At 38.2% G+C, this 14,913-nt stretch overlaps 1 protein-coding gene across 2 annotated transcripts in view; it reads right to left on the reverse strand.

Annotated features, from left to right (window-relative positions):
• Nucleotides 1-14,913, reverse strand: part of LOC132833313 (evC complex member EVC-like) — a 47,294-nt gene that overhangs the window by 13,746 nt on the left and 18,635 nt on the right. For both annotated transcript variants that reach the window (XM_060851483.1, XM_060851482.1), the window contains exons 8-13: nucleotides 12,138-12,296; nucleotides 10,277-10,493; nucleotides 9,055-9,203; nucleotides 7,086-7,184; nucleotides 4,540-4,752; nucleotides 1,667-1,776 (exon numbers count right to left, since the gene is read on the reverse strand). In XM_060851483.1, coding sequence (XP_060707466.1) covers nucleotides 1,667-1,776; nucleotides 4,540-4,752; nucleotides 7,086-7,184; nucleotides 9,055-9,203; nucleotides 10,277-10,493; nucleotides 12,138-12,296 — 947 coding nt within the window. The remainder of the gene's footprint in view (nucleotides 1-1,666; nucleotides 1,777-4,539; nucleotides 4,753-7,085; nucleotides 7,185-9,054; nucleotides 9,204-10,276; nucleotides 10,494-12,137; nucleotides 12,297-14,913) is intronic.

The following is a 14,913-nucleotide window of genomic DNA, read 5'->3' on the forward strand; positions in this document are numbered from 1 at the left end:
TAGGAAGGATGTTATTAAATTAGAGAGGAATCAGAAAAGATTTACAGGCTATTGCCCGGAGTTGAAAGTTTGAGTTATAAGGAGAGGTTAGAAAGGCTGGGATCTATTCCATTGGAGAGTCAGAGGCAGAGGGGTGACATTATAAAGGTTTATAAAATCATGAGGAACATAGATACGGTGTATAGCAAAGATCTTTTCCCTTGGGTGTGGGTATGCTTTTAAGTGAGAGAAGGAAGTTTTAAAAAGGACATAAGGAGCATTTCTTTTTACGCAGAGAGTGGTTATTGTGTGGAATGAGGAAGTGGTGGATGTGGCTATAGTTACAACATTTAAAAGAGATTTGAATAGGATAGGTTTGGAGGGATATGGGCCAAATTTAGACTCCAGTGGGGCTAGTTTAGTTTGGGAACATAGTCGACATGGACTAGTTGGACTGAAGCTCTGTTTCCATGCTGCATGATTCTATGCACTCCCAGCATCCACTGTATTTTGCTTTTTTTAAAGGTACACACCTCCTGTCTTGAGTTTTAGCCAATACTAAAGGCTCTGATCCCAGCAGTTCTAAGCTAAAATCAAAGGAACACAAGATTAAATCCAAAGATTCCTGCTTGCAAGTTCATTGCAAGTGAGAGAATAATGGTATCAAACTTAATTATGAAGACTTGCATTGATGCTAACACTTGTGGTCTAAATCCGAAATAAACAAACAAGTTCTTGGACAGAGAGGCATGCCATTTTGAAACAGCATCCCAGCAAGACCCTGTGTGTGCATCATTGGGTAAGAAATATACTGATTTTGTATTTTGTACAAGCCTAAGTTACTTAGTAGTTGTAATTAAATTAAAATATGTAGTTTAACATTTATAGATGCCAGCCTTAAGCACAGGTTTGCTTGCTTGAAAGATCACCTTAACTAAGAACCAGCTAAAACTAGGTTCTCATGAGGTGATTCAGATAAGTTAATTTGTATGGGGAGCAAACATAAGTAGCCACCTTAGTGCGATTTAGCACTAACATTTCCCCTAGTTTGCGCCTAATCTCACTGGAGTTTAGAAGGATGATTGGCAATCTTTCTGAAACATTTAAGATTCTTAGGGGGCTTGACAAGGTAAACACTGACAAGTTGTTTCTCCTTGTGGGAGAATGTAGGGCTAGTGGGCTTAATTTCAGAATAAGGCATCATCCATGGAATTTTTTTTTCAAAATAGCAGAGTGCCATAGAAGCTCCACTGTTAAATACATTAAAGGCTGAGATAGACAGATTTTTAAATCAGTAACAGAATCGAAGAATATGAGGAAAAAGTAGGAAAGTGAAGTTGGGGATTATCAGATTAGCCACGATCTCCTTGAACAACTCGATGCGATAAATGGGCTACTTCTGCTCCTATACATTATGATCTTATAAAAATAAGCAAATCTGGGAAAGAAAAACAAAACACTTAGATTGCTTAAGCAACTAATTGTATCCCCTAATATGGCAGAGTTGCATAAGACAAAATGGTCATAGCTGACATCAGCCAGATCTCTGCACTTTTAAGCGAAGGGCAGAACATTCAAGGAAACAAAAGTAAATGAATAATGAAAATATAGAGGAATAGTTTAATTGAACCACATAAAGGCATGAGTAACTTTCCAATTTGGTCACCATTAAATAATTCATACTTACTTCTCATCTAGGTCACTCTGCCTCAGTAGGAATCCTTGAATGATCTTCTCCTGCTTATCGACCAGATATTTCTGTTTCACCGAGTTGATTACTTTCTCATCCATCCATTCCTAGTTTTTGCATTGAGAGATGGAATTTTCACACAAAATCTGTACTTTCAAAATGAGTACCCACCTATACAAATACATAAATCTCAACTAAAATCTCAGCTGCCTGAGTCCACTTTAGCATTCAAGGTGGTCATGGCTGACCTGTTTATGTGACTTTGTGACACATTTCCATCTACTCCTGATATATTTTTGATCAGCAAAGAAATCAAAAGTTATCTATCTCCCCATTAAAACTTTTCAATTATGCTGTTTCCACTGTCTTCTGAGGTCAGAGAGGTGTACAGCATGGAAATAAAATCTTTGGTCCAACTCTCCCATGCTGACCAGATATCCAAAACAAATCTTGTCCCATTTGCCAGTACTTGGCCTGACACCCTTTAAATCCTTCCTATTCATATACCCATCCAGATGCCTTTTAAATGTTGTAATTGTACCAGCCTCCACCAATTCCTCAGGCAGGTCATTCCATACATTCACCACCTTCTGCGTATAAAAGTTGCCACTTAGGTCCCTTTTAAATCTTTCCCCTTAGCGAGTTCCATAGTGCAAACTCACAAAGAAAAAATTCTTCCAATCCCTGTCCTAATTTTAAAACAGTTCTGCTGGTTCTGCCCTTGATTCTACACTAACCCCCATGAAGAAATATCAATTTCACATTCACCTTGTCAAAAGAATTTAGGATGTTATATCTTTCAATCAAGTGACACTTCACTATTCTAATCTCCATTGAAAACAAACCCAGTCTGTCCAATCTTTCCTCGTAAGACCAGCTGCTAATTCTAGGTATCAATCTAGTAAACCTCCTTTGAAACATCTTCAATTTATTTACAACTTTCCCTAAATAAAGAGACCAAAACTGTACACAATATTCAAAATAGTGTTTCATCAATGTCCGAAATAACTGAAGCATAACATCGTTATTTTGATCAGTTCCTCTAGTAATAAAGGATAGCGTTCCATTAACTCTAATGATTACTTGTTATACTTGCATGCTAACTTTCTTTCGACTCATTCACTAGAAAACCTAGATCACTCTGCACCTCGAATACTGCTACCTCCTCATGTCTCTTCACATCATACGTTCCTATCATTGTATTAGCAGCAAATTATCTACTATGCCTTTGCTTCTTTCATCTAAGTTGTTAATAAGACTTCAGTCAATCATAAAAAATGTCATACTCCTTATTTTCTGCCAACCATACAATAGGTTATCCCCCATACCAACTGCTTCTACTTTACACAATAACTTTTGATGTGAAATCTGGTCAAATCCAAATGCAGTTAATCTACAGGCTATCGTTTTTCCACAGCATTTGTTACACCTTCAAAGAACAATAGTAAATTGTTTAAACACAAAACCATGTTGACTCTTCATGATCACTTTGAATAAACCAATATAAATGACAGAGAGAAAGAAAGAGAGAGAGAGAGAGAGAGAGACCCTAGAATGATTAGCTTGCTTTCATTTAAAAAAAAGAAATTATTTATTTTGCTTAGTGGAAAGCCCCTCAGCTTAGAAAGCTTTTTTGAGTCAATTTGCAGAAGTACTGATTGAAGTTCCTCTTTGAAGAAACGTGTTAGTTTAGAGTGGTTAGGAAATACATTACCTCAGTTTAATATTTCAGTTGAAATTCCAGATTAGAAGTATTTGATTAGCACTCTGAATGGGTTATTTGAAGCTGAGAAAGACTCAGCTCAGTTGTGAGAATAATCAAGGAAGAGGTGATCAAACACTGGGAATTGGAAGAAACTGTTAAATCAAACCTATAGATACAATAAGATGGAGAATTCTCTGGTGTTCGAGTTCTGTAAAATTATAGTGTTGGGACTATATTTTTTACTGTGTTTTGAAATCCTTAACTGTCTTTCTATGTGAAGAGTTTGGTTTATTCTTTGTTATCTTCATTTCATTTGTGTAATAAATATTGAGTTATTGCTCAAATAATCTACAACATTGCATGTCTGCATTTGAGTGGAACACCACCACATTAAAATGAACAAAACATGATCCATAAACCCAGATTTGTGTCAGGAATCTGACATGACCAGTAATAACATCATCTAGGATCATAACAATTCTAACATCTTCTCCATGACAGATATCCACCTTACTGGCTGTTAGTTTCCTTTTTAACCACCTCCCTTTCTTCTTGAACAGAAGAATTCATTGCTAGTTCTAGAATCTAGTGAACTTTGGAAAATTAAAACCAATACATCTGCTACCTCATTAGCTGCCTCTTTTAAGACCTTAGGATGAAATCCATCAGAACCCAAGGACCTGTCAGCCTGCAGCCCCATTTATTGGTTCAGCATTGCTTCCCTAGCAATGCTAACTTGACAAAGGTTTTCTCTTCCTTCCGTGTCATGATGACAGCTATTACCGAGATATTTTTTGTACCCTCTATAGCAAAAACAGAAGCAAAACACTAATTAATTTAATCTGACATTTCTTCATTATGTATTTACTCACCATTTTCATTCTTTACAGGACAAAAATATTTCCCTTTTCACTTTTTAGTTACCCGTAGAAACTCTTGTTACACCCTTTTACATTTCTAGCTAGCTTTCCTCATACACTTTCCTCATTAACCATTTAATCTCTAACTAATTCAAGTACCTGGCCAAATAATTAATAACCTGAATACTGGTCACCAGATCAACATTTGATCACCAGATCAACATTTGACATGTGGAAATGGGCAAAATAGAATGGAAGAGAATTACGAAACAAAAAAGGGACTACCAATAATTTATTTTGCATACCTGTTTCACTTGGGCCAGTTCTTCTTGAAACTGTTTCAAATGTTGTTTTCTTTCTGCTGCTGCTGCCTTTTTTCTTGCCGTTAGGTCTTGCAGCAGACGGCTTCTTAGAGATTCCATTGCAGATAATGATACACTGGCTAGTTTTGGGAGGGTTTCTGTGAAGAGCTCCTCAATCAGTATGTCCAGAGTCCGTGATGATGTAGAATGCAGATTCTGTATGATACAGCAGTTCTTATTTTGCTATGTATCTACTTTAGTAAGATAACAGCAGTTTCAATTTTCTGCAGTTGAAACCAACGAGAAAAACACCGAAGAATAATTTTCAACTCAAATGTTTGCAAAGTGAAATCTACCCTGTCCAAGCCTCATGTAACTAAAAAGGATTTATTTTCAATTCATGCTGTTAGTGAATAGCCTCACCCACTAGAAGCATGCAAAGCATGGAAAAGTGTTGTGTACAAACTTCTGAACAAAATAAATATGGAAATCATGTACAACATCTGGATTTATGATGTGTGATACTAGTGTAGGAGACTTCTCAATGAAGGCAAAAAATTAGAAAATTATCCCAATACATTTCAAATTTATGATTTCACTTTACTCACACATGACAAATATTTTGAATGCAGGCTTGAAAATAATTGGTTAAGTTAAGGACTGTGCGACACACCAGTTTATACGCAGTTTCCTCACCTCGAAAAATTGAGTATTCGTGATATAGGCAAGTCTCCCCAGATTCCTGATTATGATAGCTAAGGTGAAATAAATTGAAGCAATCTTCATCTAATGATGCAGGACTACAGAATGGGACTTTGCATACTACAGCAGATGTTGCAATAAACTGTCAGACACACTCAACCAGAAGGATGGCCGGCTGGTAAAGTACATGGAAATATCACACTGCTGCATAATGTTACACAAATCTGTTTGACAAGTAAGGAAAAGAACAGGGACGTAAGATTGACATTAGATTGCTTCAACAGGAGCCAGACCTAGATATGATGGGATGAATTGCCTTTTTCATGCTATAAACTTTCATGATTCTGTGACTCTTGGAGTTAAGGCAGCTATACTTTCCACAAAACTCTACTTTTAAGTCACCATCAAAACATTCAATTTTTCCAGGGAACAAAAACAAAACATCTCACTTCCTTGAATAGACAATCCTCATCTGGAAAAGTACAAATACAGGTCATCCTCAATTTTGTGCTGCTCCACTTCAAGTCAATTCATTTGAATCTCAATGATTTTCTTTGAGTTGTTTCTTTAAATTAGATCATTTCCGTTTCACTGTTGTTACTTCCAGATGTTGTCTATCCCCTCAATGCTGCCTTTTCCCCCCATCCCACAGCATTTCTTTCTGTGCTACCCTTGTTCAGCTTGCCTCCTGGCATTGCTTCCCCTTGAGGAGAAAGTGAGGTCTGCAGATGCTGGAGATCAGAGCTGAAAATGTGTTGCTGGAAAAGCGCAGCAGGTCAGGCAGCACATCCAAGGAACAGGAGATTCGACGTTTCGGGCATCAGCCCTTCTTCAGATTCCTGAAGAAGGGCTTATGCCCGAAACGTCGAATCTCCTGTTCCTTGGATGCTGCCTGACCTGCTGCGCTTTTCCAGCAACACATTGCTTCCCCTTGGCCAATGTATTGCATTTATTCTATATTTTATTTTGTAAGTTATTTCAGTTAGGAATGCTCAGTGCTGTACATGCATGGTCTTGTATTGCAACTTGTACATTTATTTTTCTGGGCAAGGGAATGCCCGAAGGAACCTAACCTCAAGTTTATCTTTGATTTCTACAGGAATCCCTGAATCACTTAAGTCCATTCATTTAAAATCAAGATTTTCAGGAGTGGAACCACAAATTTAAGGGAGGACTGGTTGGTAATAACTAAGTAAAACAATTCTATATGTTTTCATGTTCATGAAGCATTTTTGGTTATGCATCCAGATCTGATGCTACAGGCAATCCCTGGCTTACAAATGGATTCTGTTCATGAGTATGTTTGTGAGTCAATTTGTACACAAGTCAGAACACAATCGATTACAATACCTATTCATAAGCACGGGTGAACACTCACCTATCAGATCCTTAAAATTAATAGTAATATGGTATCTTGTTCCTAAGTACGAATGTTTCTAAGGTAAACATAAGTCAGAAACCACATGCATATTCAATTTCAGCTGCAAAATTGATGGTGAAGGTTTGTAAAGGGTGTAACTTACCAATTACAGGGAGGAGTGGCCCATTGTGGATTTTCAAAACCTATTATACCATTAGTAAATGTACTATCAGTCCATAAGCACTTAATCAGTGTTAAACTTATAAATTGTGGCTATAAAGGTCATGACCGAACAAGAAATGGTACATCATTAAATCCTTTGCTCTAAATCAGGAAAAGCCTATCGCAGCACTGGAATGCTATTGAAACTTTGCACTCCTTAAGTTTCAGTCAGCAGAATAAAACCTTTTAATTTTTTTTGTAAAATGTGTCAAAAACTGAAATCTATTTAGGGGTAATCTATGAAATAGATTTGATGGATCCTTACCTTCCACAGCTTAGTAATTGCCTTGACATCATTACGATCCTCTTTGTCCTCAATGTCATAGCGGGTCTGTCTGTGTCTCTCTGCGAGCTCATGATAACTCTATAAAATTCACAACTATATTACGTTATGTCAAGCGATCAATAAACAAGTGAAATGTCTTCATTCAATCTGCTCATAATCTGTTCTAATTAATTTTAGAATGCACAAAGAATTAAATAGCTGAAGGAGACATTATTCTGAAGATTTACAGAGAGAAAAATGTAGCACAGCACATTTGTCATAACATTTTCACAGAGACACAAAAATAAAAATCTCTTTCTGAAATATCCAAATTCAGCATGAAGGGAAGAATAACAAACCAAACATTCACAAAAACAGAAACTGCTGGAGAAACTCAGCAGGTCTGGCAGCATTTGTGGTCAATTCTGAAGAAGGGTTACTGGACTTGAAATGTTAACTTTCTATTTTCTCTTCACAGATGCTGCCTGGCCTGCTGAGTTTCTCCAGCAATTTATGTTTTTGCATGTTTCTGACTTCCAGCATCCACACTTCTTTGCTTTATTATGTTAACTCATCATCCACTTTCTCTAGCATGTTGTTTCTCTTGTGTCAAAACACAGAGGCGTGCAGGATTACAATCGAATTCAGTTAAAAAAAAAAGTATGACTGAAACTTCCCCAGCTACAACTTAATCTATCTGGTGGTCTGTCAATAGGCTTTTTAATGCTCAGATACTTGGACTCTTTGTACAAGTGACTGAACATTAATCAACAGAACTCCTCATATAGAAAACTTTACACCAGGGAGGAAATTTACAGAATAGGAAGGAAGAAACTGGTTGACATTGTGTGAGTTCTATCAGTATGAAACAGGGGTCAGCATGATCAAATTCCCAGGAAGTATATACATTGTGTCCAAAAACAATGCCAATGCTTCTAGAGCAATATTGGAATCAGATAACATTCAGGCATGTCAGCAGTTCCCTTAAAATTGGCATCTGCTCCACATGTTAACAAGAGGCCAAGTGGCTGCTTAGGGACCCCTTTCAGGAATTGGGCAGAACTAAATGCAGCTCATGCAGAGCCTTCTCTGCAACCTACACAACAGCAAAAATTGTAAAGCTCTTTTTTCAACAATGTAATCTTCATGTAGATCCAGGTATAGTTGGAGCGCAATGGTAAAACAAAGGGCAAATGTTTTCCATGAAATCTTCCTGAAGTCTTCAAACAGTTGAGCTACTGTTGAAGATAGACCAGTGCCTATTTCAGTGATTCAGGTAGCATCCATGGAGAGAGAGCAAGCTAATGTTTCGAGTCAAGATAACTCTTCAATTTCAATTCTCCTGCCCCTTGGCTGTGCGCTTCCAGCACCACACTTTTTGACGCTGATCTCCAACATCTGCAGTCCTCACTTTCCCCCATCAGACATTTCACGTCAGCTCTAATGAAAAGTCATCTAGACTAAAAATATTAGCTTGCTGTCTCTCCACTGATGCTGCCTGACCTGCTGTGATTTCCAACATTTGTTTTCAGTACTGTTTTCAGCATCTGCAGTAATTCGCTCCCTCTTCTGTTTTCCAGTGTCTGCCACATCCTGGGAGATTTCAATAATTTTGTTCTCAAGAATCAAGCTCAATAAAGCTTTAGCTTATGGCGCAGGGAATTCCACTCTGGTCCCAACGCCATGTAATGCTGGAGGACTTGGTTTCATTACAGAAGGATCTGATCACCAGAATCGGAATGCTGAAGAATTAATTTTTGTAAATGGAACACTGACCTTCCTAGATGGTGCTTAATCAAAACAGGAAATCGATGGGTACATTTGCTGAAGAGGAACCCTTATGGAGCCCGTGATTAGATTTATTACAAAAAATTTACTCTCTCATGCTGAAAACATTGATTGAGCCCAACGTGTTAACTCCAACGATTATGTCCAACAAATTCATCTCATGAATATGTTATTGTCTGACCTGAATAAATTCAGTTGGAGTAAACATTTGTTTTGCCTGCTCTGTTAGATTCATTTTCTCATCTCTTTCTGTCTCTTCAAGTTGTTTCCTCAAAGTACCGTGTCTTCCCTTCATTTCCAAAATGAGTTCTTTAGTTTGTTTTGCACATTCTGTAAAAGAAATATTTAAGTTACATGTGGATAGAGTATATGGAAATGTTTGAAAGCACAAAGCACTTTTGAATTTGTGTCAATGTTACTCAGCAATTTTCATGGGGATTCTTTCGGAGGAGATCAACAGAACGGCTGGATAGAATTGAGCAAAAAGTTAAAAATGGCTGTTCCACCAAAGGCCACATTCCAGTTACAATAGGAAAAGTGAAGAAGTCAAGTGATATTCAGGCTCTTTAATTTCAGAGAAATTTCATTAAAATTACTTTTTGATTTAGAACACAAGTAGAATTTCAACTATAGCTTTCATATCAAAGTGACTGTCCTTGTAAATGTTCACATGACCTGTAACACATTGAGGATTCCATATCATAGTATTGTGATACAGCAGGGAACATTCTGAAAGGTTACTCAACACAGTAAAGCTGCCGCTTCTATAAATCTCTAAAAATTATACATTTCCGAAATGTGGGGAGCATTCGCGTTCTCAATTCTGAGGCGTTCTGCTGGAGCTCTATCAGGCACTGACATCTCGGCATAATCAAGCCAAGCTTAAAGGCTGCACTGTCAGCCTCAAGCCTCACTGGATCATTTTATCTCAAAAATATACTTTATTCATAAGATATGTTGGATATACATTACGAATCACTCAAAACTCAATAAATTGTGAAAAAAAAATTGGATCAAATTACACATTCCAGGCAAAATGTTAACTGAGTGGTGTCCACTTGGTCACTAGTGGAAATGGCGTTGGCCAAAAATATATCCTTCTTTTAAAAATGGTATATTTTATGCTCTACAAATATTCCTTTTTGTTTTCCAAACAAGGATTTCTTGTTTGCTTTGAATTAATGTCCTTTGGACTGTCATTGGAGCTCAAACACTTATCATCTTTAGTTATGACAGTAAATGGTTAGCAATTTTTAGGTTCATACAATCCATACCTTTTTTATCAGCTTTGAACACTTGTGGACATGACAATCCTGAGTCAGTAAAAAAGTGATACTGGAATTATAAAACTGAACTTCTACTGTGAACAACAATTCAGCTCAAAGGCCGTCTTTAAGCCTTACCATTGATGTATGTGTCCACACTGTCTTGAACAGAATGCTGTAATCTGGCTAAAACTTCTTCTTTTTGCCAAAAAGCCAATGCACTATCCCTGTTGAGAACACTCAGCACTGATGTCAGCATCATTAACTTGTCTTTGCTTTCTTGCTGTACAAGCCATGTCAAGGAATGAAGGCTCTTTGTCATGAACTCCCAACGCAGCAACTTATCCAGAATAACCTACAACAAGAGCATAACCGTGTCAGTCGTAAACTCGCTGCTGAATAATTTAGTTCTTCGCTCAATTCTATTACATGTTATTCAAATCCTAACAGGAGTGATGGTATAAGGCAACATACACAGATGCAACCCAATGAATATGCCTTTGCTAACTTGGTCTAGATGTAGGTGTTTTCTGGTGGTGTTTAAGATCAGTCATCAGAGGTGGTCTAACATTGTTTCAGCTTGCACAGTAAGTGTGGATTTTCTAACAGAGACGCAGTGCTAGCCCAGCATAGATGGAAGTTACATTTGGGGTCCCTGCAGAACATCCATTATAGCAGACTCCGAAACAATTGCCCACATAATTAAATATTCCAAAGTGCAATTCCACTATGTCTGGAATCTTCCAAAAGTATCCATTTGGATCAGAAAATCTGGAGTTTGGCAATGAAATTAAGTAAAATAGTCACTCAGGAACGGTTAAGCTATCAAATGTGTAGTCCTGACTGACTGCTAAGCTGACCCCATAATCACTACACCACTCTTCCCTGTTGGCCAGGAGACTGCAGAGACACAGAGATACTAATCACTGACAGGAGCTAGGAATGCTCAGTATATAAAAACTGCTGACACACCAAAGGGAAAACAGCTTGTGAACTGAGAATGACCAGAGTCCTAGTACTGCTGGGTACCAACACATATTCTTCAGAGAAAAAGTAAGAAAAACGAGGTAATACAGAAGCCTTATTTGGACAAAGGTTAATGAAATAATGCTACCTAACTCGTTTATCTGGAGCCAATAAGGTAAAGACATACAATGAACATTTGAGCTTGAGCCAATGAGAAGAGAGAGAGAGAGAGCGAGAAAAAGAGTGAGAGCAAGAGAGAGAGAAGCAGAGAAACAGTTATCCAGATCGGGAATGATCTTGCATATTCTGTGACTATTCAGGCATGTTGGGGGGACTCAAGTGGGGATATAAATAGGTTTTTAATTTGTTTTTTTGGAAAATATAACGGCTCTATTCCATAAGAGAACATAAGTGCATGGTTTAATACATTAATAAAGTTACTTGTGAAGTTAAAAGAATTGACTCTTCTCTCTGCCCACACCAGCCTCTGCAGCCGCCAATTGCTGGGTTCAGACAACAGCTGGTAATTGCCAGACTCAAACAGGTATCAACACCCCAAAAAGAAATCTATCCCCTCTATCTCAGGACCCTCAATTGACAATCATAGGACCAAATGCCACAGCTCCTATAGAATGAATTTGGGAGTAGCTTTCTGCCTGTTTGGGGCAGGAGTGCTGGGTGCTCATCTGAAAATGAAATAAGGCAGACTTTGTGGCACACCCATTGCTTTCCAAGTATTTCTTGTAAGTTAAAAATTGTTGCATACACGTTTTCAAAGAGTCATTCTTATTTTTTCTACCAACCATAATTCTCTTTTTATTTTGCATTTAACGGTTGCTCAGTTGACAGACTTTGCACTTCCCAGTCTGTGGTGCTGGAGATCATGTGTTTTTGTTTGCTAGCAACCTACTTTAATTAGCAAGGACTGGCATCACACAATTTGGTAAAACAGGTGAATTTGTATCACTGCTATAAAAGTGAGATATTAAATTCCAGTCCAAAGATACCTAGGAATATTTTAATGTATACTAACCGTGACTTGAAAAGTCAGGGAGTCAGTTAGCAGATTTTCCACCTGTGACATTTTCTCACTCATGTTCCTTATTATCTCCTGTCCAGTGATCTTGGAGAGTTTGGAATGATTCAAGAGGGAGAACCGGACACTTTCAATTTGCTTGAAGAATCCACTGAGCTGACAGAAACAATTGTTAACAACATTATAGATTACCTTGGCTCACAATGAGGGTCTTCCTGGCAGCTTAAAACTTATAGATTGAGAAAAACAACTTATCGGAAAGCAGGAGAGTGAGGAATATTAGCATCACGCATTAATCACATCTCGAAAAAATAAAATATTTGCATAATAGAGTTTCCACTATGTTAAGAAATGCACAGGACAGAAAATGTCCTGTGTTTTAGAGAAAAATAAACCTGCAAAGATATTTACATGGCCAACAGACCCTCAGAACAAGGGTGTACTGCAGCACACTTGCTCTAAAGGAAACGAGGCAAATAAGAACACTTTGGGATAAATTCTCTGTTGGAATAATAGGTGAAAAATGGGAACAGGAAGATCACAGATTTATATTCATGCCATGGACAAGGTTAGGTTACCATAAGTTCACACTTTCTCATTAGACAGCGGTGAATTTAACCTAAGGGTCATCGTGCCCCAGATGAGGCCAAGGCTAAGAAGCCGTGACCTTCATGGTGACCTCAGTTGGTTGGACAGCTCATTTGCAATGCACAATGATGTCAACTGCGAGGGTTCAATTCCTGTACTGGCTGAGATCACTACTTACAATATAACAGACCCTTGGGTCCACTTCCATCAGTGTTGCCATCATGCAGTTTGCAGTATTTCTCACACTCGGTTCTTTGTCCCAGTTTGGTGCTTTGACTGCTTCTGAACTAGATTGGAACATTAATGTTTTCCTCGTTTCTTTTGGATTTATTCTGGGATTGCTCTTTCTTTCCTTGTGTGTGGATGTGGACTGGAAACTCCAGAGGTTAAAAAAAAACTTCAAATGCTGCGGTTTGTTTTTAAATTTTATAGTGCTTACAATATTTTTTTAAAAATCAAAAATTGTTCTTGGCATTTTTAAAAGCTATTTCTAAATGTTTGCCTAATAACTGCTAGTTTTCAGCATAAAGGTTATTTTTAAAACTTAAATTCATTTTAAAAAGTAATATGCGACTGAGAATTTACGAGAAGAACAGGAAGATCAGAAAGCACCAACACCTACCTAAGGATCTTGGAACATCTATTGATGTCTTCTTGGGTACTCAACACTCCAGTCCAGGGTGTAGGATAGCTGTGGCAGTTTAGTTGCAAGACTTTGATGACTGCAACAAGGGACCCTACCATCCCCAGGAAACAGTGGGATTTGCATCTAAGAAGGCTGGAAACAGGACTTTCATTTTCACGCAGGGTGCATTGGTGAGGTGAAGCTCACCAACACACCACTATTGAGGCTGTTGGTGTACATTAGCCCAGGTCCATCTTCGAGTATCCACAGGCTGGAGGTGGCGCATGTTTATGGTGAAACCAAAGAGGTGAGAGAGCACTGTGGGTAACACACCAGTAGGGTTTGGGGTGCTGTGGTGTCGTGTAGCATCCAATATTGAATGGAAGCCCTTGATGGAAACTGGGTGGCAATATTGGGTGGAAGACTGTCCTTAGGTGGTCAACGTTTTCCCAATCAAAAGCCTAAGCTGGGCCAAAAGTGGATCAGCTTTAGCCTCACCTATCACATTATAAAACAGCAGACAGGTCTGGGCAAACAAAAGCTGATGGTAGGCCATCCAAAACATTTATTAGGTCACAACTCCCTACCCTTGCAAACCCACTGATAAGTGAATGTAGTGTTCTGCTCCCAGAGTCAAATTGTAACACAACAAAAGCAATTCCAATGGTTGGAAAGTTCATTCATCACAATTCTGAATTATCTAAGGATGCACAAGGCAGATTCTCTCTTAGGATTGCAATATCACTTAGAGTGCGTCTCACATGTCAAACTGTTAACATATACATGAGACAGAGTTGTGTGTGGGTTCCTCCAAACTCAAAGCAGTTGATTGTGATTTAGGGTATCCACCAATTGTCTATATAAAGTTTGTTGCACTATTGCAACTATTCATAGGTTCTGAGAATCTAACCTACATCACTATTGAGACTGTAGGTGCACAGTCGGCCAGATCCATCTCAAACAAGCTCCTTCTTTAATCTGATCAAATCCATGTGACATGATCTCAATTGGTGGTACTTATTACATTTAACCAAGTAAGCCTTTCAAACAATATACAATATGCCGGCACTTTTGTCTCTTTTTCCAGCTAAATCATCAATAATGCTGCGAAACGGCATGTACTGGAATATTTCTCAAGGGGTCAACTGACTTAAGTAACAATAACCAGCCACGTTTGCATTACTTTATTGGTACATGAAGGTCTTGGAATTTGTGAGCCAAAGGTTTCCAGTTGCATTTTGTTGTGTTCCTACTAAAATGTCAGGAAACAATGTCGTTATTGTACGGGCAATAGGTGATTTGGTTAGGACAAAAAACAGACATGGAACAGGTTAATAAGCAAAGTTTGCAGCAGATTATCATGGCCCATCCACCTAATAGATGGTACTGTAGAGTAGCATAATGTTGCTGTTCCTTAGAATATACTGTATTTTCCCACATCTGTTTTTGGATCCTGCTGGTACACAGTGCTGAGCATGACTACCACTTCCTCAGAGGATTTGCGATCTCTGGTTGTCAAAGCATAGCTACTGGAGTGCCAAACAAGGCAAATTATCATTG

The sequence above is a fragment of the Hemiscyllium ocellatum genome, chromosome 36 (genome assembly GCF_020745735.1).
Source record: "Hemiscyllium ocellatum isolate sHemOce1 chromosome 36, sHemOce1.pat.X.cur, whole genome shotgun sequence".
Lineage (NCBI taxonomy): Eukaryota > Metazoa > Chordata > Chondrichthyes > Orectolobiformes > Hemiscylliidae > Hemiscyllium > Hemiscyllium ocellatum.